The sequence below is a fragment of the Pempheris klunzingeri genome, chromosome 8 (genome assembly GCF_042242105.1).
Source record: "Pempheris klunzingeri isolate RE-2024b chromosome 8, fPemKlu1.hap1, whole genome shotgun sequence".
NCBI classification, from domain to species: Eukaryota; Metazoa; Chordata; class Actinopteri; order Acropomatiformes; family Pempheridae; genus Pempheris; species Pempheris klunzingeri.
Window position 1 is genome coordinate 10678568 of NC_092019.1, and position 22528 is coordinate 10701095.

The 22528-nt window shown below is 41.5% G+C and overlaps 1 protein-coding gene across 1 annotated transcript; it reads right to left on the reverse strand.

Moving 5' to 3' along the window:
• Positions 1-15635: 15635 nt before the first annotated feature.
• On the reverse strand, positions 15636-20417 carry irx1a (iroquois homeobox 1a). The gene is made up of 4 exons (XM_070835432.1): positions 19950-20417; positions 17454-18570; positions 17057-17132; positions 15636-16071 (listed from the first exon to the last, which is right to left on the reverse strand). The coding sequence occupies exons 1-4, from the start codon at positions 20190-20192 to the stop codon at positions 15996-15998; spliced, it is 1512 nt and encodes a 503-aa protein (XP_070691533.1). The 5' UTR covers positions 20193-20417; the 3' UTR covers positions 15636-15995.
• Between the last annotated feature and the right edge of the window lie 2111 nt (positions 20418-22528).

The following is a 22528-nucleotide window of genomic DNA, read 5'->3' on the forward strand; positions in this document are numbered from 1 at the left end:
AAAATGAAAAAAATTATTTATTAACTTTACTATAAAGTGACAATTCTAATCAAAAATTGAATTTTCAAGGGGTGACCCAGAAATTATTTTAAATGTTAAGTTAATGTTGATTTTTTTTTTCTGTCTTTCCAAAATTGTGTTTAAAGTGGGATTCATCTTGTGAGATCCCAGCCTCCTCCCTTTTCTTTTCTTTCTTGCTTTGTTTTGTTTCAGGGTCTCTGACTGAAAGCTCTTCACCACTCAGTTCAATGATCGACATACTGATCCCACACAAACGCAAGCGGCAAGCCTGTGTGCATGCCATATGCACTTAGCGATGAGGTTAGAGTGCAACCCTCATTAGCATGTATAAACTCCCTGTGTCAAGAGGTCGCCTTTGACCCTAAGACACAAAATCTTGCTCAAAACATGGCCGATACAAAGTGTATCCATGTGGGTGAGGGATGTGCACTGCTGGCTAGCGGCTGTGTCTATTACATATAAGTGCTCAACAGTGTAAAAAAAAAAAAAAAAAAAGGTTGAAATCTATTTATTGCTTCAGCATGGTGCAACATGATATCCACTGGACTGATAATCAATCAGTATGTTCGCTTTTTGCTTTCCACATGAATTGAATGATAATTTAAATGATAAAAAATACAATACATTACTAAACATGACTAGAAAAATGTAAATGTAAATAACCACACACTGCCAGCTATTGTGTCAGACAAATCTTAAATGGTACTATAAGATAACTACATTGTAGAGTAGAAATTCTGTCTGTATTTTCTATATTCATTAAGAGATTACATTGCTAAATAGATGGAAACTATGCTGGCTTAAAATGGCTTCCTATTACCACTTATGGATGCATGAGCTCTTGCTTACAGCAGACTTACAGAAATCCTTCACTGTCCAACAGTTGCTTCACAAGTTTAAGTCACTTAATCGATTGACGGCTACATGGCAGCAGTATTTCCAACAACTCTAGTTGACATTATAGGGTTTACACACAAAAAATGCTTAAAAAAGATCACCGGAGAGGCGATGTCCCTTCGGTGGCAGTCCAGCTCAATGTGTTCCAGTTCACTTTCATCATGTCGTACCAGCTGAACATGGTGTAGCTTTCAGCCCTGCCCTGTGGGAAACCAGCCCGTCTTTTCTCTCGCTGTGTGTTTGTGTGTGTGTGTGATGCTGTCGAGCTATGTTGTCCCAAGCTTTCAGTGGCACAAACTCCCTGTCCTAGGGCCTCCAGCATGGATTGGCCACAGAGACTCTGTGTGGCATGCTCGGATGAATGCTACCCTGACTCTCTACCAGAATACCACCAATGCAACCCCTAAAGCATGTCTGTTGGACAGCGCTGGGCTGCCAAGAGGGGGCCACTTTCTACATTTCTTGTTCTACTTCTTTCTCTTTCTTTCTTTTCTGGTCTTTTTTTTTTTTTCTCATTCTTTCTTTTTAAAAGGCAAACAAAGCAAGTGTCGGCCTGAAAGCAACATCTACAACCCCCTCATTTTGTTTCACAGAGATTCTTTCCCGTCCTTCCTTCCTTTCAACTTTACACCTCTGTCACACAGAATAACACATAGCACATGATAAAATACAAATACACCGCACAGACTATATCTCGTAGTCTCCTGTGGTTAGTAAACTATTGGCCTACTCCTCTTTAGGGGCATTGGTTAGATCTTGTAAAAATGTTCTTCTCTATACATGTTTATAGGTCAACCCATGAAACCTGATCATATCCACTGATAATGGTAATTGTTCTGTTTATATCATGTGTGAGAGAGTCAGCCTTGACACCAACAGACTGGTGCAGCAGTAGTCAACCAGTAAATTGCTCCCCAGTAATTGTTTGATTACAGTATACTGCCTGGGACACCGGATAATGTAATCATACTTCATTGAGGTTTTACACTTTAATTTTTTTTTTCTTTTTTGTCTCCACCCCTGAGTTCATGTCGAAACAGCTGTCTGGCATATAATACGGTCCTCAATGACTCGTGTCAACAGGTTTACGAAAATAACAATGTTCTCATTGTTTAGATAGGCCACCGTTCCAGACGGTCTGAATCTTGAGTTGTTGACGTTTTTGAATTCTTTATGATATTAATTCTCTCCCCCAAGGTGACTTAACATGACCTAATAACAAGTGCCCTTATTTTTGTAAATATACGTGACAAATTCTGACGTTTAACTTGATCCCGCTCTCCGTGCTTACATTTTGCCTAGCACAATAAATCAGAGCTCTAAATAATACAAATGGGAACAAGAATAATACACGAGAGATTCTGTTCAGCGTCACACGTAAAGGGTGTAATCTAATTAGATGGTTGTTTAATTCAAGTATCTGTGCATGTCTGCAGAGAGGGGATTTTATTAACAGTGTGAGTCAGTCATTTCTGGGCCTGGCTGCTTTTCAAACCCTTATAGAGATCCACAGAGACTCGCACACTGTTCATACTAAACTCTATGGTCCAGCTAATTTTTTAAAATGAGACAAGCCACAGTGTACATTACACCTGGTATTTACTTTCTAGCATTTTTAAATTTCTATAGCGACCTTAAGCAGCTGTGGACATTCTGCTAGTTCATCAATTAATACTTAGGGGGCAAATGTTAGCAATCCCAGGGGAGGCAAATCTAAACAAACTCTAGGTTTCCATTTTCAAGCAACCTTAGAAAAGAGGATGTGAAAGTTTGAATCAAATATCTCCTTTCAGATGTCTGGTTTGTTTACATTTTGTTTCCTCTTGTATTCCTTCGGGGAAGCTTGGAAATGGTAATAATGTCAAGACGTGCTATGTCTTTAATGGCTCAGGCGAGGAGGAACTTGCCTCCAATGTCCATGTAAAACCAACACTGTGCTGGGGGTGTTTGTACGAAAGGCCTAATCAATTCTGAAGCTGATACGTAGGTAAAATAAATGAGACTTCAAACAAAGTAAAGTAGTCCTCCAGGGATGAAAACAAGGCACAAAGGGAGACGCACTCTCTGTGACATACGCAATGTTTCATCTGTGAAGAACACCAGAGAGCCGCGGCCTGTTTAACATAAACTCAGAGAGGTTGGATTTGTTTGGTGCCAAATCTAGTAAATAATTAGCTGATTCAGAGCAATGTGGTGTTCTTCAGAAACCTCAAGGCCACAATAACATAAAGATATAAACACCTATGGCGTTGACTTGAATTCAAGAGTTTCAAGAACTACATTTGTTTAATTCCCCATTCACAATTTATTCTCATGTAATCTGCTAATGGTAGGAAATAAGGATTTTTGCAGATGTTTTTTGTAAATAACAATTTTAAGAAAAGAATTTCGACGGCAGGGCACAGAGTTCGTCAGTTTCATTTTTATGATGCGATATCCTTTCTATGAACTACACTCAATCAACTCAAAATACTCCTTTGTTTGACAAAAACACAACATCTCTAACTTTTACTTATGATTTATCAGATTTATACAGACTTCAAATATTTGTGTAGGCAAGTATGAAGGAAGCCATGTGCAACTTTAAAAAATATTGTCCCAAGGGACCAACTTTGGGACAATATTTATAACTATATGTCACTTTTCGTTGTCAAAATATACCCATGCAATCTTACCTCATACCATACTTTCAAGCTGCACAAATGTTCATCACTGTTAATCTAATTCTTGTTATGGTCGGGGTCTTGTCCTCAGTAATGACTGAGGAATGACAAACTTCAGCCCCGGTGCAGCCACAAGCATAAAAACTTATAGCATAACGGCACAAGTTCCAGGTTTGCAATGACAGCATTATAGCCATTAGCCAAAGCTAGTCTGAAACACACTGGCTTCACGATCAGCGGTGAAATCAGTCCTCTGAAATGTCTGTACTAACCAAACATTATCTGTTGGTGATTATCTAGCACCACTGCTGAGGTGGTGTGATCCAGTGCACAGAAGTGGCCCCAGGGAACCCTCCCTTTTCTCAAGAACTAATGTTTACAATCATTCAGGGGCGTCCGTGGAAGGCATACAGGAGACACTGGCGTATGTTTGTCTCCGTTCTGAGGATTGTGGTTAAGATGAAGCTCATCTGGCAACCTTATGGGCTGCTCATCCACTCTAAAGCTCCTTCCTCCCCTGCCCTCTCCCACTATCACACTTCTCCTTTTCCCCCAACTTTTTATTTTTCTTCTTCCCTGCTATCTTGTGATTATTCAATCCTTTTCTTCCCCTTATACTCTCTTCTCCTCATTCTACGCTCTCAACACATCTTCTGTGTTTTTGCGAAGCCACTCATCGTATCAGCTGTCTCCAGTCATACATGTCATCCGCTGGTATGTGCTGATGGCTGAGTTTTAGTAGGTCTTTCATGTGTGCATCATGTGTAGCAATGGCTGGACTGGGATGTAGCTCAAGTAAATCAATTTGTCATATGAGTAAAATCTGCTGAGTGCATGGGTTCATGAGCAGGTTTTGTGGCTCATCGTCTGTCTTCTCTCCTATCACAGTCTCACTTTGTTCCAAATCCACCGCTGTAATATATTTCGAGAAAAAACGAATATCAGCATTTTAAAACTCGTCCTATACTACTCTTATTGAAGGCCAACACATTACCTGAGCTACTCGCTTAATGCCAGACTGACGTAACAAGTGTAATGCTAGACTGACGTAATAGTCTGACTCAGCACTGATGTCACTTCCAGAAGAAATACATGAGTGGAGCGATATTAAGTCTTTCATTCCAAATTGATACATTTCCCCTTTGGGAAAAAGTGACACCAATTCATGCAGAATGACTGCTGGCTTCACTGCACTGTGTGCAATAAGCAGAGAGTGCTGTGAGATGGTGATCTGAAATGAGTGCCACAGAGAGCCTGGCTCCCTGAAATTATTTAGAATGAGCGTGAACAAGCCTGTTCGCTCAAAAGTTGAGCAACTACACATGAATACAAGAAATCAGCTCGGCACAGTGTAAGGAAATGCAGGAAACACAAGTAGAAAGACTTTGCCATTGAAAGAGTGCATTGAAAAGTAAGGGTGCGGCGGCTGGGTTAGTGGGAAAGGCATCTACATCTGTTTCCAACTTTACAGAACTGGGATGCAGACTCAGCTCATACGAAGATGTTTTTTACGGTACGTTATCATTTTTAGCTAAAGTTTTTCTTATTTAACCGTAACTAAAAACTTGGGGTTCGGGTTGACCAAAATTATTTTTGCTGCCTGAACATAGCCCAAAACTTAACTCTTACTGCTCAGTAGCTTTAGATGTAGCTGTGTTTCAAGTAATTGTATTCGAGTCTGCTTTTGTCACAACCAGGTAAAATTCCTCACATATTGTCATGGCTGCTGGACAGTTGCATTAATTAATTTGCATCATCTATCAGACAAGTTGCAGTCAAATGATCTAAGTGAATTGTCACAAGTCCCTTACTTAAATTCCTCATGCATAATGTTTTACAAGACAATGCGCAACACGTTAGGCTCATTAACCCCCCGTTTAATGTTGGACGATGTACTGCTCATCGTATCTGCTGGATGGACTAGAGTTCTGATGTATATCTCAAAGACAGCCTCTCCTGAACATTTCCATCAGTGAATGGTATCTTTTTTTAAATGGTTTTCATTCTTCTCAGTTTAACATGAAAATCAGGTCTTTCAGTCCTTCACCCTTTGTGCAATAATTCACCTCACACATGCATGAAAGTGAACGTGCAGAGAGCAAAATCTGTTGCCTTTTGTTGCATTTGGGTGCATGTCAGTAGGTAGGGAAAATGGATTAAATAATCTAAAACCCAGTGATAGTTGGATTTCTATATTAAATTGCAACATCATATATATGAATGTCACATTAAATCACATATCCATTATTACCTGTTGTTTATCCAGAAATTGAGTTGCCAGAAAAAGTGAGCACCAGATTGCTAATCTTGTCAATTGGAGGGGCAAAAGAAAGGTGCCTTTGATGAAGTTTAGGTCCTAAGTACTGCAGAGAAGAGGGGAAAAAAAAGCTTTAATGCTAATCACTGTGACATAGGGACTGTTTGATCTCACTGCAGGACTTGGTAAACACCCCCAACACCAGGTGACACGGCAACACTAACTGACCAACACACACACACACACACACACACACACACACACACACGCGCGCGCAAGAGAAAACACAGCTGAGGAGGAAATGGCATCCCGGGGTCTTTAGCTGGACCAGTATGTTTATTTTCCTCCCATGGCACACCAGGGCCAAGCTGCTTAACGCAAGGCTGGTGTTCCTGTGGGGCTCTCTATACTGTAAGTGTGTAACTGTTTGCAACCATGTCTGTGCATATTGCAGTTGGTAGTATTACAATTATTACTCTGATGCATGGGCAATATATAAGTGCATGTTTTTTTGCACTGATAAAAATAAAAAGGCCTCACTCTTTAGCTTGTGTGCGGAAGTTATTCAGTGACCTTAATACTAAGGGAAAAACACTTTTGTTTTGCTTTTCGCATGATGTATTTTTACACTCAGACAATAGGTTCATTTGGTCAAGCCTATAGTACATGTACCTATATACTATAAAAACAACTAGTCAAGTAGAGGGAGCAGAGAGTAAGCTTGGGGCCTGAGCGTTGGATAAACGTTTGGTTTTCCCTGCTGCCTCCGCCTGTGTCTGGATTATGAAGGGCAGATATACAGCACTTCAGAGTGTGCCAATTAACAGCCCCAGCAGCGGCCGCCACACAGGAGGGCCCCTCATAAAGACTCACCCTATGGTGTAAGCCCTGCCACTTCCAAGTGCTTTATCCGGGGCCGAGCCCATACACACAGCTGTTAAACTGGCAGGTTTTAAGCAGCCCCAGCATCGCCGACAGGCCCAGGAGTTCATAAAGATTTTCTCAGCAAGTGCTTTCCCAAGGAAAGAGAGTGAGATGAGAGGAAGGAGACTGAAAGAGGGAGGGTGAGGAAGGCGGCTGGGCAATCAAGGAGCAGACCTTGCTCAGAGACAAGATAGAGCCACCACGCTTCCTGCCTTCATCCCTCTCTCTCCCTCTATCTTTCCATCTCTCCTTTCGTTCTTGACTGCACTCTTCCTCTTTTTTTCATGTGAAGAGCCAGTGATTGCAATGGTGGGCAAGCCAACACCAGGCAGGGGGTGGCCTGCTGAGGACTTGGAAGTTGGGATAACTCCAATCGTCCAAGCCAGTGCCACCCCTGCCTGCCACATACCAACTGCTGGCATTTGAACAGCTTTGATACATATTTTAAAGGCTGCAGTGCATCAGAACTGTACTAATCTTAGTTAAAAGGCGAAGCTCCATATAATGTTTTCTTCCTGCATAGAGACCCAGTGGCACATGCTGCAAATTACTGGGATAGAAGGACACACAAGCTGTGCATGGATTGACAGGCTTATGAAATGTTTTAAATAAGAAGATATATACCCATTGGCCAATGTATATAAGGCTAACTTTTTCAGTGAATCCACAATGCATTGCTTCACTATTTCTCTATCCATAACAGGATCTGACGATAAAAAAAACAAAAACAGAATGACAAAGATTTCGTTGCTAGCCACTGACAATGTCTTCATAACAAACTTTAAGTATTTGGAAAGCAGAAAATGTCATAAAAGACTAATCTGTATTCTATCAGTAACTGCGAGTCTCAACAGTGACACAAACTTTGTTCATTGTGTGAAAGAGCCTACTGTTCACTGCTGTTGCGACGGAAGAGATTTGGACCGCAAGCTAACTGAATGGCACGCTAGTTATTATTTGACCAAGCCGTGTGAGTGTGTGTTGTGTGCATGGCTGCACGCGAACTGCATATGCATCTGCACAGATGTCCAAACATGTCCATAATATGTTTGTGCGTATGTGTGTCTTTGCACCCGAGAGTCCACTGCCATTGTTTCTGCAGACTGAAGCAGAGATAAAGCAGTAGAAACTGAGCTGACCACATGCTAGATAGTATTGGCCACAGATGTGCCCAGACAGATCACAGAGAAAACGTGATGGCATTTCCTCAAGATGTGGATGTGTATTTTTAAACTTTGATGTGAACATGATTTGCCATGAAAAAATGCTTTGTTCGCATGATTCACATGGTCTCAATAACAGAGCTCATACATATTGTATGCTTATCCAGGACTTTTTTTGTTACAGTAATAGTGTATGTTGATCTCAGGACATTTAGCAGCATGCAGAATGAGCTTTACTGGTAAAGAAAAAGGGTGCACATGGTTGATTATTACATTGTCAACACAGATAACATGCAAAGCATGTCAGTGACTGAGACAGTTGGTATCATAGATACAACAACACTATGTGATAGTTCTCACTTTGAGGTCATGTATGGCCACAGGTCCTTTGTGCTGCTTCCTCTTTGAATGCATTATCCAAGCAGTTAAAAGACATGGTGTGATTTAATAAAATGTGATCAAACAAATGTTAGCATCTAAAGGCTGTCATACAGATGCAACATCTTAAGGCTCTGTGGATGGATATTTTTGTCGGCAGCCAATCAACATTTCAATGTTTTTTCCCCATCGAAGACAATTTTTTGATACACATGTTGACTTTATCGGAAGTGTCACTTTTCTTGTGTCCACACTGAACATTTCCCTCTTCAAAGGTTGCATATGTAAATTGGATGTATTTATTACTGAAGTTTAAAGAACCAGTTAAAAAAAATCATAGAGTTGGTGCCCTGGGCATTATATGTTGAGTTGAACAAATGGCTGACTGGCATTATTTTTAAAAGTTGTATAAATGTGGTCCATACTCTTGTGATTTTCTAGGTGCTGTTAAAATGTAATTTGGTGCCTCTAACATTTAGGAATCTTTGCTTAGTTACCATAGTTACATGATTCACAAAGAAATAGATTTAAAAAAAAAAAAAAAAAAATCACAGACTGGATGTTTAAGGGAATAAACGCTCATCTCCTTCAAAATTTGCATGGCATGGCCCGCATTAACACCACCGCAGCGCCTGTTATGGTTTATAGCTCTGCAGTTAATATTTGACATAGCTATCTTCTGTTGAAACTCCCGGCATTCTGCACCATGTGTCTTGGCTAACATTACATGGGGTACTGTACGGGGGAACGGCAGGCGTGAAGAAAGAGCCTCCGGTTCAAGCAGAGGGGAAAGGTATCACTGCAAGGTAGTCTGGCTGTTGACCGGCCTGCTCTGTTTAGTTCAGGTTTGCGTGTGTGTGAAGTGATAGTTCCAACACATTGTGTTCTTGTTCTGCTCTTCTTCTGTTTCAGCTTTGGCAGGTGACCTGCCATCGGATGTAGCGGCTACTGTACACTAAGTGACAGCTTCTGACATTGTAATTGTCTGCTTTGGGCAAGGGGATAGAGGGTGTAATACATCTTATGTTTCCTTTCAGTAGAAATTATTGATAACTAGAGAGGAGGCTGGTGTTGGTATCACTGACCTGGTCTGAGCAAGACTTGATTGATGATGGTAATTTAGGTTCTCAAATAAATTCTGGGATGAACGTTGAAATTATCTGAAACTGACACATAATCAAACATCTGTTATAGATATCAAGGGACTGACTTTTCATTCAAACCAGTATATCTTCCAAACATGTGTCATTAGTTGTACAAATGTAATCCTCAAAGCACCCACAGCAGATCGTGTATTGTCACACTAAATACTAACTACAGCTTTTTTCATCAAACTGTAGCAAGGTGCTGTTCAAACTACTCAAATCAAAATGAGAATGCTGTATATCGAGGACGTTAGACAAGTTCTTGTACAGTCAGTACAATGGTGTTGGTGTCACATGTCAAATGTTACTTTAAACTCAGACTTGACAGTTGACTCTCAAATGTAAAATTAATACTTTCAATACTTAACCAAAGTCAAATCACACATGACTACTTTTTAATTCTATTTGGGCTAATGATATTTATCACACTTGATTTTATGGTACTTTTCACTCTCCACACATGCTGAAATGAATATGAAAAGTGAAAAAAAATATATAGTCTATAATTTGCACAGCCTCAGCAAATACACATTCACATTCTACAAATAGACGTTTTTCGCCACAGTCAAAAGAAGCAGAGCAAGAGAGACGGGGGCAGAAAGGGAGAGTTGGACAGAGGGAGAGAAGATTTCACATTAGCAGGGACAAAGATGGTGAGTTGCATTTGATATCAGCTTCTGCGCTGCACATGTGCTGCGAGTGCTCTGAGGGAGCGAGGGAGAGAGAAGCATCCACTACTAAATGGAAATTCCTGTGCTTCAGCCACAGCTGCAGTATGACACTTCAGATGGCCGCGCTTCCCTTTGTACAGCCCCCTGGAATTAGCCCAAACCACAATGGCATCACATCAGAAAAGACGGCAGGAAAATCAGACTTTATTATCTGTCGCTGTGGAAATATCTGTGCAGGGAGGAAGAGGGGGCACAAGGCCCTTGGCTTCCCTGCCATGTCAACCTGCATTTTATTATTGAAAACACACACACACACACACACACACACACACACACACACACACACACACACACACACACACACACACACACACACACACACACACACACACACACACACACACACACAACTCTCTTCAAATAAATGTCAGCTAGCCCACTGTTATGATACCTATGCTTAGGGATGACTTGACATAGAACTCAAATGTAAACATAAACACACTTGTCATTTTCCTTTTCTTACTGTGCTAATTTTAGAGGCAATAAAAACAACATTTTTCTACAGATTGCTGCCAAAAGCAGGTAATCTTTTATGCACAACATGTTACAACTGTAAACTTCTTTTGCTGCAGGGAAATAGGTGCAGCACCATAATGTCAAACTGAACCAATACTACATCAGGACTGAAGAAACATTGTTCAACCAGCGCTGGGAAACAACTCTGATAACGAAGAGACGCAGTATCGCAGAGAATAAAACTTTCCATCAAATTGTGTTTGGGGAGGGGATTCACTTCAAAGAGATCTCAACAACAGCGCTGTCTGTCTAATTTACGTTTTCAAGCACATGCCAAATGTAAAAACCCCAATTTTGAGGAGTGTATAATTACAGGGAGAGAATGAATGACTATAAATACCCCCATCATTACCAGTCCCTCCTGAAGAACATGATCCATACTGAAGGATAATTAAGGCAAAATATTTCTGATCCTCCAACAGACTGTACCAGGAATGTGTGCACGCGTACTCCTGCTTCTGTGTGTTCGTGCATGGGTACATGCTTGTGTGTTAGAGAGAGAGTATATATATGTGTGTGTGTGTGTGTGTGTGTGCGGGTGGGTGTGCATGGGAGGGGGGTGGGGGATCACGATGCATTCTCCCCTAAATATAGTTCTGTTCTGGTAGAGCTGCTATGTACGGATACTTCAGGAGAACTCAAGACAGACCGGCTTTAATTGGTGTGCAGAATCATTAATGGAACAGAAGCACAACTCGGGTACAAGTGTGTGTATGTCTGAACACAAGCACTGATGTGTGTATATTGGACCCTGTCAATGCCCTTTAAACAACAACAGACACATGGAAATAACTTTGATCAACAAACATGTAGCAAACAAGAAGATAATAATGAACCTCCATGTTCAGTCGAGGTCTCTTAAAATAGACCATTTCAACTAGGATATATCAGATTTGAGGATAATATTTCTAGATTAGGCCAGCTAATTAGTGCCCCAATATTTGGCACAGTGCTTTGACTGAGATCCAAATAAGCATATTGTCCTCATCGCAGAGGAGTGAAAGAGCTTTCCTGTGTTCTTCACTCAGAGTGAGAAAGAATGTTCAACTGAGACAGAGAAAACTTTACTCGACCGCTCTCCCTGCCTCGCTTTGTTATCTCTTCCTCTCTTTCTTGCCCGATCAAAACATAAGAATGTCGCTTTGAGTGGCCAAATGAAAGAAAACCAGGCAAACATGAGCGAGAGACCGTGTTTATTTCTAGTATATGTGTAAGCCAGGCCAGGTTTTTGTGTCAGCAGGGGTCTGCATGGGTTGTTGAGTTGTTGTGAGTTGCTGCTGAACCGGCAGCGAGTCAGTCAGCCAGCCAGTTGTCAGGCAAGTACCAGTTCCTTGTTGCTATTTGTGTTTGAGTGTAGCCGTGTAGCCTCCCTCCCTCCGTTTTCCCTTTTCCAACCGAATCCTCCAACCTCTTCCTGTGGCAAGAATCGTGTCTTACAGCAGCCTATCGCTCCTGGAATGAAAAGCCTGTGACCAAGGCATCCGTCCCTTTCACTGCCATTGTGTCACTGAAACAAGGAGCAGGAGCAAAGTAGTCAGCTAAACATGGTGTAGCGGGGTTCGATGGTGGCCCCGCTGTGGCTGCTGCTGCCGGGCTCCACTGACTTGTTGTTGCTTGTTGTTGTGTGCTTCCCCCAGCTGGGGCCGGGGCCAGGGCCGCGGACAGCTTTTGTGTCATCGTCCGACCAGTGCTGCACTCATGAAACTAGATAAATGGATTAGTGGGGTGCAGATATGGGCGGGCATCTTTGAGAGAAAAGACAACGGAGATGTTGAAGGGAAGCAGGGGTCGGAAGAGGAGGGTGAAGGGATTGGAAGAGGCAAAGACGTTTGTGTTGTTGGACTACAAGAGGTCGAGTCTGTTGTAAGAATAGCCTGCTTCTGCCAAAAAAGACAAGACAGTGATAAACTTTCCTCCCCATGCAGTCACCTCTCTCCCCCTCACTCTCCCTTCTACACACACACACACACACACACACACACACACAGAGTCACAACACACTATTCACCCCTAAAATGAATGGATTGCCACAGTGTGACACGTCTCAGTCGCAAGAGGAGATGGTCCTTGTTCACCAACAAAAGACTGTGGTATTATTGGGGGCCACAGCCTGCGACAGAATGCTAAATTGTTTTAGGGTCAACAACTTATTGTCTTTGCATGAGCCACAATTTACATATCTCCGGAGCAGGGTTCTGCACTCAGTCAATGAAAACAGGAGAACCTGCTCTACCCTTTGAAAGACTTATAGCCTTTTTGCTGCTGAAAATAGTTTTGATGAGTTGTTTTCTTTTTTTTCTTTCTTTATTAAAGAGCAAAACAACTATTTTCTTAATCTGGTTATGAGTAAATGGGTTTATGATATAATGTATGGTAATTATTAATTTGAATGATCTTATCACTATAACCATTTCAGTGCAATTATCATAATATAAACATTGTTTACTGTGTCTAACAATGGCAACAGTGTTTTTTTTTTTGTTGTTTTTTTTAAAACAGATATTATGCATTTACCTCTGTAATCCCAAAGAGCATTATACTTGAGTTCCATATTTACATTTAATTCATTTATCTGCTCTTCTTCTTCTTTTTTTTTTTTTTTTTTAATTTCATGGTCTTTATTTTCTTTTCCTCCCCTGCATCGTGGCCCAGGGCATGCGGGGAAGAAATGGCTGGAAGTGACAGCCTAATTATCAGCTCCAACTCCGCTCATTACCCATTAGACAATCCACTGTACATCCACTTACTAAATGAATAATTTTGTATATATTATGGAAACACAATATTATGGCCTGCAGCTAACGCCTTTGCGCTAACCTCACGCTGTTTCGGTACAAAAGAAATAAATGGGACACCGAGAGGTTATTTAATTTTAGCCCCAAAAGCCAGCTCATGAGTGGATGTCATGTGCAAATGGAGTGCGGAGGGAGGGAAGGAGGGGAATATGAAATTCACACACCTGCCTTTTTTTTTTTTCCGCCGCAATATTAGAATCATTATTGCCAAAGCACGTGTTGTGGCATAAGTGAAATTGACAAGAGTCAGTTGGGCTTCACACGGCTTAATGTTATTCTAATGACGGGGGCTGGGACACTTTTTATCTGCATATTGTAATAATTTATACCAAATGAGTCAGAGCTCCACATAAAGAGGGGAAAGAAATAATTAAAGGTGACTGTTAAGTTAATATTGATACAGACACATTAAAACGCCCTTCTTGGACTATTACAGTAAAATCACTGTGGGCTCTGTTGACTGTTCTTGAACTAAGAGAAGCCCGTTTTGCATATTATAATGCCTTTGTGTTGTGACTACAGTTATGTTAATGTAACTATAAAAGCGGAATAACCCCGCTCTGGTCCACAAAACCCTCAGTGACCTTTGTTAATTTTTCCTCCACTGCTTACAGTTTAGCGAATGGCCATTTAAGTGACACAGATTTATGCGCATAGATGCCCCCCCCCCTCCCCTGCCACCCAGATATGGTCTAGTCAACGTTTACCGAGCATTAAAAAAAAAAAAAAAAGGGGAAATAAATCACTTCTGCCCTTTTGCACTCTGCTGTATGTTTTAGACGCGTGCAATTATTTGTAATGACTTGATTCTGACGCCATGCAGGCTTTCCGAGACGTGACAATATTGCATCACAAAGCAATACATGATTTATTGCAGATTACTATTTGAAAATGAAAGATGATTTCTCCCCTAACGAAAAATAACCACGTTTTTTTTTTCTTATATTTTATGTGAACTTAGTGTCATAATAAACCCATAAATAAGGAGACTTGTGTTTTGCTATTTGTATTCCTCTAGAATAAAACCAGACCGTATAGCAGACTGCATTGAGTGTGATAACACGGTTATAGTACAAGTATTTTCATGTGATTTATAGCTCTTTGGAGGGTGAAAGCGGTTTCAGGCTTAAGCAGTATATTACTCGCCTATAGAGGTCGCTGTGATATTGCAAAACAGATGTGCATAAGTCACTCCACAGGTTTGGGCCACTCGAATAATTTACCCTCTGGAACAGCTCACTTCGCAGCTTACTGTCATTTATAAACGTGCAGCGTTTTTCTAAGATTATTCTCAGGTTATTTCAGGACAGACTTGAAAAAAAAAAACAAATGAAAAAAATCACGTGTGGGGTTGTTTTTAAACCACACAATAACATGATAAAATGTTAGTTCAGCTAAAAAAAAAAAAAAAAAAAGAAAAGTCACATTTTGCAGAAAAACGCTTTAAAGTGTTACTTTAACTTTTCCTGTAATATTCGTAGCTCCTACAAATCAAACGAAAAAGAGAAAAGCTAATTACTGCACTTCCCCCTTATTATGTTTAAACCCCATTAGGCTTGTTGAGGTAAATCAATATTTGCTTTTGGTCACCGATTGAGGAGCAAAGAAGCTGCTTTTATAGGCTAATGATCACTATCAGCCTCGGAACAGACAGGACCCCAAAACACTGACCCTGCTCCACAAGGCCGACAATGTCAGCCTCCCCCTCCCCACCCCCCAAAAATATTAATAATTTATCTTCGAATCGACTTCTCTCCCTGACAGATTAGATTTTAACCATTTGATTTTGTTTGGACTGGGCGTTCCCATATTATTACTTAATGACCTTCCCAGCTGCTCCTGTCCATTTTCTGTCACCAGCAACCATCTGGACACTTATTAGCACCTCAATGCATCCACGCTGCTTTCCTCCCAAACTTGAATAAAATTAAGGCTGGTTGCAGACTGCCAATATATATTTTTTTTTCTACCATTCCCACCCTTCTTGAAATAAAACCAGCAGTGGTTTTCTCTACAAATATAATAATAATAATAATAATAAATCCATGTACAATAAGACATATAGGCTGAGGATTCTCGTGAGTTTTCTCTATAATTTCATTTAGTTTATTAGGCAAAATATACGATCTGGACAAATTCCTTCAACGCTTCCTATTTACAAATTTAAATCACTTGGTATTTACATTAAAGAAAGGACACCAAAAACACAAGATAGAGACAAAAATAATAATAATTATAATAAAGTAAAAAGCCTACCAAAATGTCCCAGCCTGTCTGGGCAAAGTGGAGAGAGAGAGTAACATTATAGGCGCGATTATAGGCTACACAACAATAGAGGAAGTAATCCATCCATCCACAGGATATTACCAAATTACGCCATTTGTTCTGTACCGACTGAATGCTACGCTGCATTATTATTTCTCATTGTCCTTTTTAGGGAGTGTAAAGTCTTTTTTTCTATTTTTCTTTTCTTTTTTTCCAAGCACGAAAAAAAAAATGTCTTGATCAAGCCGAGGAGAGAGCAGTGAGGACCCGTTGCGTGGCGTCTTGTGGACTCCTGGCGCTGGAAGGCAGAGAGGATCTGGATAAAGAATAATACAGAAAGGTAGATAAATACCCCCGCCGTGTTTGGACAGCGGGTTTCAATATGCATCTCAAGTGTCTAGCTGAACAGTTTTGATTTGAAACAGACTGCAGCCCCCCCCTCCCAAATCCCTCACTTTCTGCCCTAGAATAATAGGAGTTATTATAATGACTATTAGTTTTCTATTGTTATTATTCTAATTATAATTAAATACCAGACTGGTTATTTTATAACTATTTTTTTAGCGTGTCAAAAAAGAAAAACCTTTTTTCTAATTCAGCTGTGGGCTTCTTATTTCTATATGACTGTTGCATAAAAACAGGAGGTATTTTGTAATACTTGAAACAGAGGTAAACTTTTTTTTTTTTTTTTTCCCCTTTCGGTAAGAGCTCTCCCCTGGGCTCCGGGGCTCCCATGGGTCTTTAGGGAAAGCACACAGCCCAGACAGAGCCCGTTTTACTCGGTGACTTGATAAGTAGCCGCACTCTCCCCAGAGGGGAGGAATTAAAGGGGGTGTGGGATGGGAGTCAAGACCCCTGTCACCCGCAAAGCAAACTGTGTTTTATTTATCTTTGTTTATTTTATTTTGGAGTTTTATTATTGTTGTTTTATGTTGAAAAAATAAAAAAATAAAAAAACATACTCAGACATAAACTGTAGGTTTATACACTGGAATTCGTTAAACAATTTTCCTGAGGTTTGCATTTCCTATAATTGTATTTATTTATAGAAATATTACTGGAGTTTTAATTCCAGTAAGATCCTGGGCCTTCCTTTACCTTCACTATTCTAAATATTTTAATTACTGCTGCTGTAGATATTGCTGAGAAAAAAAAATGTCTAAATCAGCACATATTTTCATTAATGCAATAATCATCATATAATCAAATACATGACTGGGACTTGTTATCGTCTTATGGCATCATTTCCAAAAATAAAAACAGGAAAAAAAAACCAAAAATAAATAAAAAACTTGTCTCACCTGTCATGAATGGGTCGAAAGGAAGACTTCAGGGTCTGTGTTGGAGGTGAATCAGACCTTACACCGTTTTCAAGGTCTAAAAAAAAAATAAGCAAAAGCACTTATCAGCACAGGTACGCTGGATAAATTATAGGCCTTTATTTTCTGCTAATACACGTGAACATGGTGAAGTGAACCTGAGCCCAATGTTGTTGTGCATCTAATGTGTGAACACTGTGGATTTAAGTGTGTATATGCAGTGCTTTGTTATTATAATTATCTAGATGAAGTAAAGGAAGAAAAAAAAAGGCTTCAGGTGCACCTTTAACAAAGTGCACAGTATAAAAGTCAGAATGAAATACTCTGCGCTTGCATGTGGCATTTACGCGCGTGCACGCGCAAGGGGCCGTGATCCTACCTATGTGCTTGGGACTGTGGGTCTCTGGTGGGGCCTTGCTGTCATTGCTGAGTGCTGCTGCAGCTGCTACTGGCGACACCACCACCGATGTCGGCTGCTGCTGCTGCTGCTGCTGCTGCTGCTGCTGGGCCGGCAAGTGGTGGTTGTGGTGGTGGTGGTGATGGTGCTGGTTTACTCCCAGAAACGACCTCACATTCAGCAGGGAGTTCTGACCCAGGAAAGCCCCGTTTGTCCAGTTGTGGAACTTCCCAATCTGGCAAGTGTACAGTCCATGACTGGGGAGGAAGGCCGGGTGGGTCTGGATCTGGTGGTGGGGCGCTGATGAGTGAGTGGTAGCCGCCGGCGTACAGGGGGACGTGGGTTTCTGAGATGAACTATCGGGACTAGTGGCGGTCTCTGCTAAAGACCATATTTTAGGCTTATTGTTAGACGGGAGAGGAAAGCTCCCGGGTCTATCCGGGGACAAAACTCGTGTGGTGTTGTTGTTGTTGCCGTCCGAGTTCTCCTTACTCCCTGGGTGAACTGAAATTGTGCTCTTAGATTTGTCAAAGGCCTCGTGGGCCTGTATGGCGAAGGCCCGTCTTCTCTCCAAGCTGTCCAAGTCTCCACCCGCACCGACAGCGCCCCTGTGGTCCCTGCTCCCCTCCGTTGATTTATCGTCATCATCCTCGTTGCTTTGATCCCCGTCGTTGTCGTCGATTTTGTCTATATCTATGCTCTCCAAATCAATCTCCTCCTCGTCTTCGTTTTTCTCCGCCTCGTCTCCGCTGCCGAACAAGTTACCGTCCTCCCCGTCCTCTTTGCTCCTGCTTCCCCAGGTCACCTTGTTCTCCTTCTTGAGCCTCCGCCTGGCGTTGGCGAACCAGGTGGAGACCTGCGTCAGCGTCATTTTGGTGATGATGGCCAGCATGATCTTCTCGCCCTTGGTCGGGTACGGGTTCTTCCTGTGCTCGTTGAGCCAGGCCTTCAGGGTGCTGGTGCTCTCCCGGGTGGCGTTCTTGGGCCTGGCCGGGTCCCCGTACTGAAACTGGCCATAAGGATAGAAGGCCGGAGATGTGTGAGCTGCGAAGCTGGCAGGGTGGACACCAGGACTCTCCTTCAGCTCATACTGGGATCCCTGGAAAATGAAAAGGATAACGTTTTATACCAAGCGTGACATTTAATCTGCTTCACAAGTTTGATACACAGAATTGTGAAATATTTTATTTTTGCCCAATATGGTCATTGTATAAATGTCCATTTCGAACAAGTGAAAATGACTTTTTTTTTTTTTTTTTTTTTTTAAAGTTGCAGTTGCACCTGACTCTGCAGCTCTCCACAAATAAGCTTCTCAACTTCCAAAATACCACAAGCCAGGCATGCGGCACCTGCGCCTGCACGGCTGCTCACTCAAAAAAAGGCAAGGGAGACCTTTTATTAGCAAACATTTTTCATACGTGACAGAGTAATAACGGAACAAATGAAGTCAACAGGACCAGAGAAAGTCCGTTGCATCAGTGTGAAGCACAGATGGCATGCAAATTGCCAGCTTTCATGTGTACCTGCCAAACTCCCCTCCACACTCCTGAAGCATGTCAAAGCAGTTTGAAGGCCTAAGTTAAGTTTTCCAAGCGTGCCACACACTTTTGTGCCGAGCTGAATCCCCTGCCTCGCTTATATTTGTGTTGGACACAGCGCTCAAACATATCGATCAGTTCATACACTCGGATTTTGGATAGCAGCTCTTGTTTTGGCGCAGTCGTCACCGCCTATGGACGCATTAGCCAACACATTAACACACTGCAAGATGATTATTATCGCCAGATGTAATTTAGGCCAATAAATGTCTAACTATTCTTCGGTAGAAATCCACGTGGCATTCAGCCCTGGCAGAGGGATAAACTGTGGACTAAACAAAACTTAGGCTGTATAGACTTATTGCATATTTATAGACTAAGCTTTTGTTCTGTGGAGGAGATTATTTCTAACCGTCTGATTAAAAATAATGTGGCCCGGGTGAGAAACGAGGAGAAACTTTTTCTAAACATGCTGAGGCACAGATCTATTGCATGGCTGTCTGCCTCCAGATGTATTTTAACTTTCATAATTACAATGAGATCATTGCAGTATAAGGTTGTTGTGATTTACGCTTTTTGTTTACATGGTTTCTTTTTGGGCAAATACAGAATTTGGAGACAGATTTTTTTATTTTTTTTCCCTTGTCGTTTTGTTTGTAACCACAACTCAAACTTTTCACATTTCTAACTCAGCCAAACGAGGCACCGGCCTCTCAAAAAAAAAATCAAGCAAATATGGATTTAAATTTAGCGATCGATCAGACACACCAGAACGCATTTACATTTCTCAATTCTTTCTGTTGAGATTACCCAGCCTGCCTCGGTTGTGTGTGTGTGTTGTTTTTTTTAGAAGGTGGTGGGAACATCGAGCATAAACAACAGCCAGTCTATAAAGATAGACCAAAAAAAAAAAAAAAACAACAACAACATTTATTCTTACCATTTGTGAGAAAAGAGCCAAGTCCGCGCTGGTGTACGGTAAGAAAGCGCTGTAGTTGTGTGCGTACGGGTTGGCGTACATGCCCAGCACCGACGTGACTGCCGCTGCGGTGGCGGACGGACTTCCTCCGATCTCGGTGCTCCCTCCCCGGGACGAAGGCGTAAGCACTCCCGGTCTCTCGCCCCCGTACACCGCCTGGGAGGCACTTAAGTACTGCGGGTAGCCTAGCTGGGGGAAAGACATCTCCACCGCCGAACAGTCGCACAAGCTGTACCGTCCGACAAACCGTGCGTAAAAAAAAAAGTGTGCGGGAGAAAAAAGAAAAAAAGAACCCGGAGGAGTGAAGGGAAAGTGATTAAGCCAAAGTCACAGCTACTACAGACATACAGAGGTATGCAGTCAAAACAGCCCGCTCTTAAATCTCGGCTTCCTCTCTTTTCTCGCGCAAAGTCCGCTGGATGTGATCAGATCAACAATTGCGCTCCGACTGACGCGCCTGGCCCTGAGGTCTCCAGGCTGATCTCTCAGATACAATTTGAAGTTGATGCTTTGATTGGCATCCCCTACTTGAGCCTGCAAGCTCCTCCTCGTTTGGAGCAATGTGGATAATGTGAATATAGAGTGAGGCACGTTGGCTGGGGCCTCTCTCTCTCTCTCTCTCTCTCTCTCTCGCTCTCTCGCTCTCCCCCCTCTCTCTCTCTCTCTCTCTTTCTCTCTCTGACTCCGACTCTCTCTCTCTCTCCCTCCGTGTTTGGACTTATTGTATGTTAAATGTTCAAGCATTAGAGTCCATTCACCGAAGGCTTTGATTGTTGTATGACAACCTGTCTACACGATTTTACAGCTGTCCGACACAGGGGGAAGTAAACCCGTCAGAAGAAGGAACTTACTTTGAATAGATTTAAATTGTAATTAAAGGGGGAAAATACCTCACCGCAGAGGAATTAGTATTTGGTATCACGAGCTGCTGGTGCGTTTATTTAATTCTTTGTGATTAATTTACGCTAAAAGAGTCTTCTTCCAACTTTTAATTTTTTTTTTTTTTTTTTGGTTCATCATCTACTGTTTTCTAAACTTATGTGCTTGTTACACGATTTAACGATGCAGTTATATTTATTAAGACGAGTCATCGTGAAAGAAATGTTTTAATAAAATGACCAAATAAACAAATTAATTACTACATTTCAGCCATGTAACTACGGCATAAGTTTAAAGATTAAATGGCTAATTTCGAGACGCTTTCCCTCCAGAAGACAAAGCAGTTAGGAAAACCATGCAAATCTCTCCATATCATTTATTAATTATGTATGTTTTTATTGACTTGTGTTTTGGTTTGCTTTGATTTCTTCATAAAGGTTTAATCAGCCAAATTCTCCCTCTTCCTCTCTTGCTTCTCACCCTCTTTCCATGTGCACACGCACGTGGTTGCGCGCGCGCCTGTGTGTGTGTGTGTGTGTGTGGACTTAAACCAGATTGCTGTTGTCCTTTGTAACAAGGAGCCACTTCACGTTTCCTTGTTTTGAGTGAAAAGGAATGAGGAAAAGCCAGAGAAACACTCAAACACCGGAGCTGTGGAAGTCTGCAGGTCCCTGCACGCGCCACAAAATATTACCCATGTACATTTCGAGTCCCTGATTTCATTTAAATGACGTGACTTCACTTTCAACACATTAAACTGGATGGACGATGAACGTCTCATTTATCCGTCACAGCCACGTTCAGGAACCTGGGCTCTGTATCTGGGACTTTTTGCATTTCCTAAAAGTACAAGTTTCAATTTCTTTTTTAAATGTTATTTAAAACAGACTTTGGGAAAATATAATTCCACAAGAGTTGAGTCGAAAAGAAAGAAAAAAAAAAAAAAAAAAAAAAAGCTTTTTGTCACCTCCTCTTGAACCGCTTATCCATTCTCCAGCTCAGAAAAAGAAAAGGGTCGGACTTTAACCTCCACTTTCCCTGGCTGTCCACTCCTGACACAGCCATGTGGCTCACGAGAGGTGGGTGTTCATGTTTTAACACTTCTATTTTGATTTGATTTGATTCTTATATCACCCACCTCCCGAGTCGACGGGGTGGTATTCTGTAGATCTAGATTTAATGCCTAAACGACTGAAGCCCAAGAAGTCAGTAGATTTTGATCTGCACCAGATGGCTCCGAGTGGATATTGCCGAGCGCCGAGGATCTGTTAAAAATATCTGAGGGGCACTGATGGTAATCTGGGTAACACATCAGAAAGGAGGGGAGGAATGGCAATTGTGATAACCCGCTTGAAATGTGTGCAGGGGGCTAAATATGATGGTTGTGGGGGGTCGGTGGAGGGGGGCCGGGAGCAAAGAGACAGAAAATATCTCTAAATAGAAATGAAAGAGACATTAGAGAAAATGAGAAATAGAAAAAAAAAAGACTAAATTGACTCAGTGGCCAATATTTTTTTTTAAAAAGTGAATGTGACAGTATTTAGTAATATTAAAAATAGAAGCAATAATAGGTGTTAAATAAAAGATTTTTGAAGTACACGAGTGCTACTACACCTGAATTAGAGTTTTCTTTTTTTCCTCTGAAGAAAAAAAAAATATTT

Coding starts and splice junctions, on each gene's coding strand:
- irx1a (XM_070835432.1), bottom strand. CDS start 20,192: ATGTCTTTCCCCCAGCTAGGCTACCCGCAGTACTTAAGTGCCTCCCAG. Junction 18,571..19,949: donor TGGCTCTTTTCTCACAAATG/GTAAGAATAAAT, acceptor TTCATTTTCCAG/GGATCCCAGTATGAGCTGAA. Junction 16,072..17,056: donor TTTCGACCCATTCATGACAG/GTGAGACAAGTT, acceptor TTCTTTATCCAG/ATCCTCTCTGCCTTCCAGCG.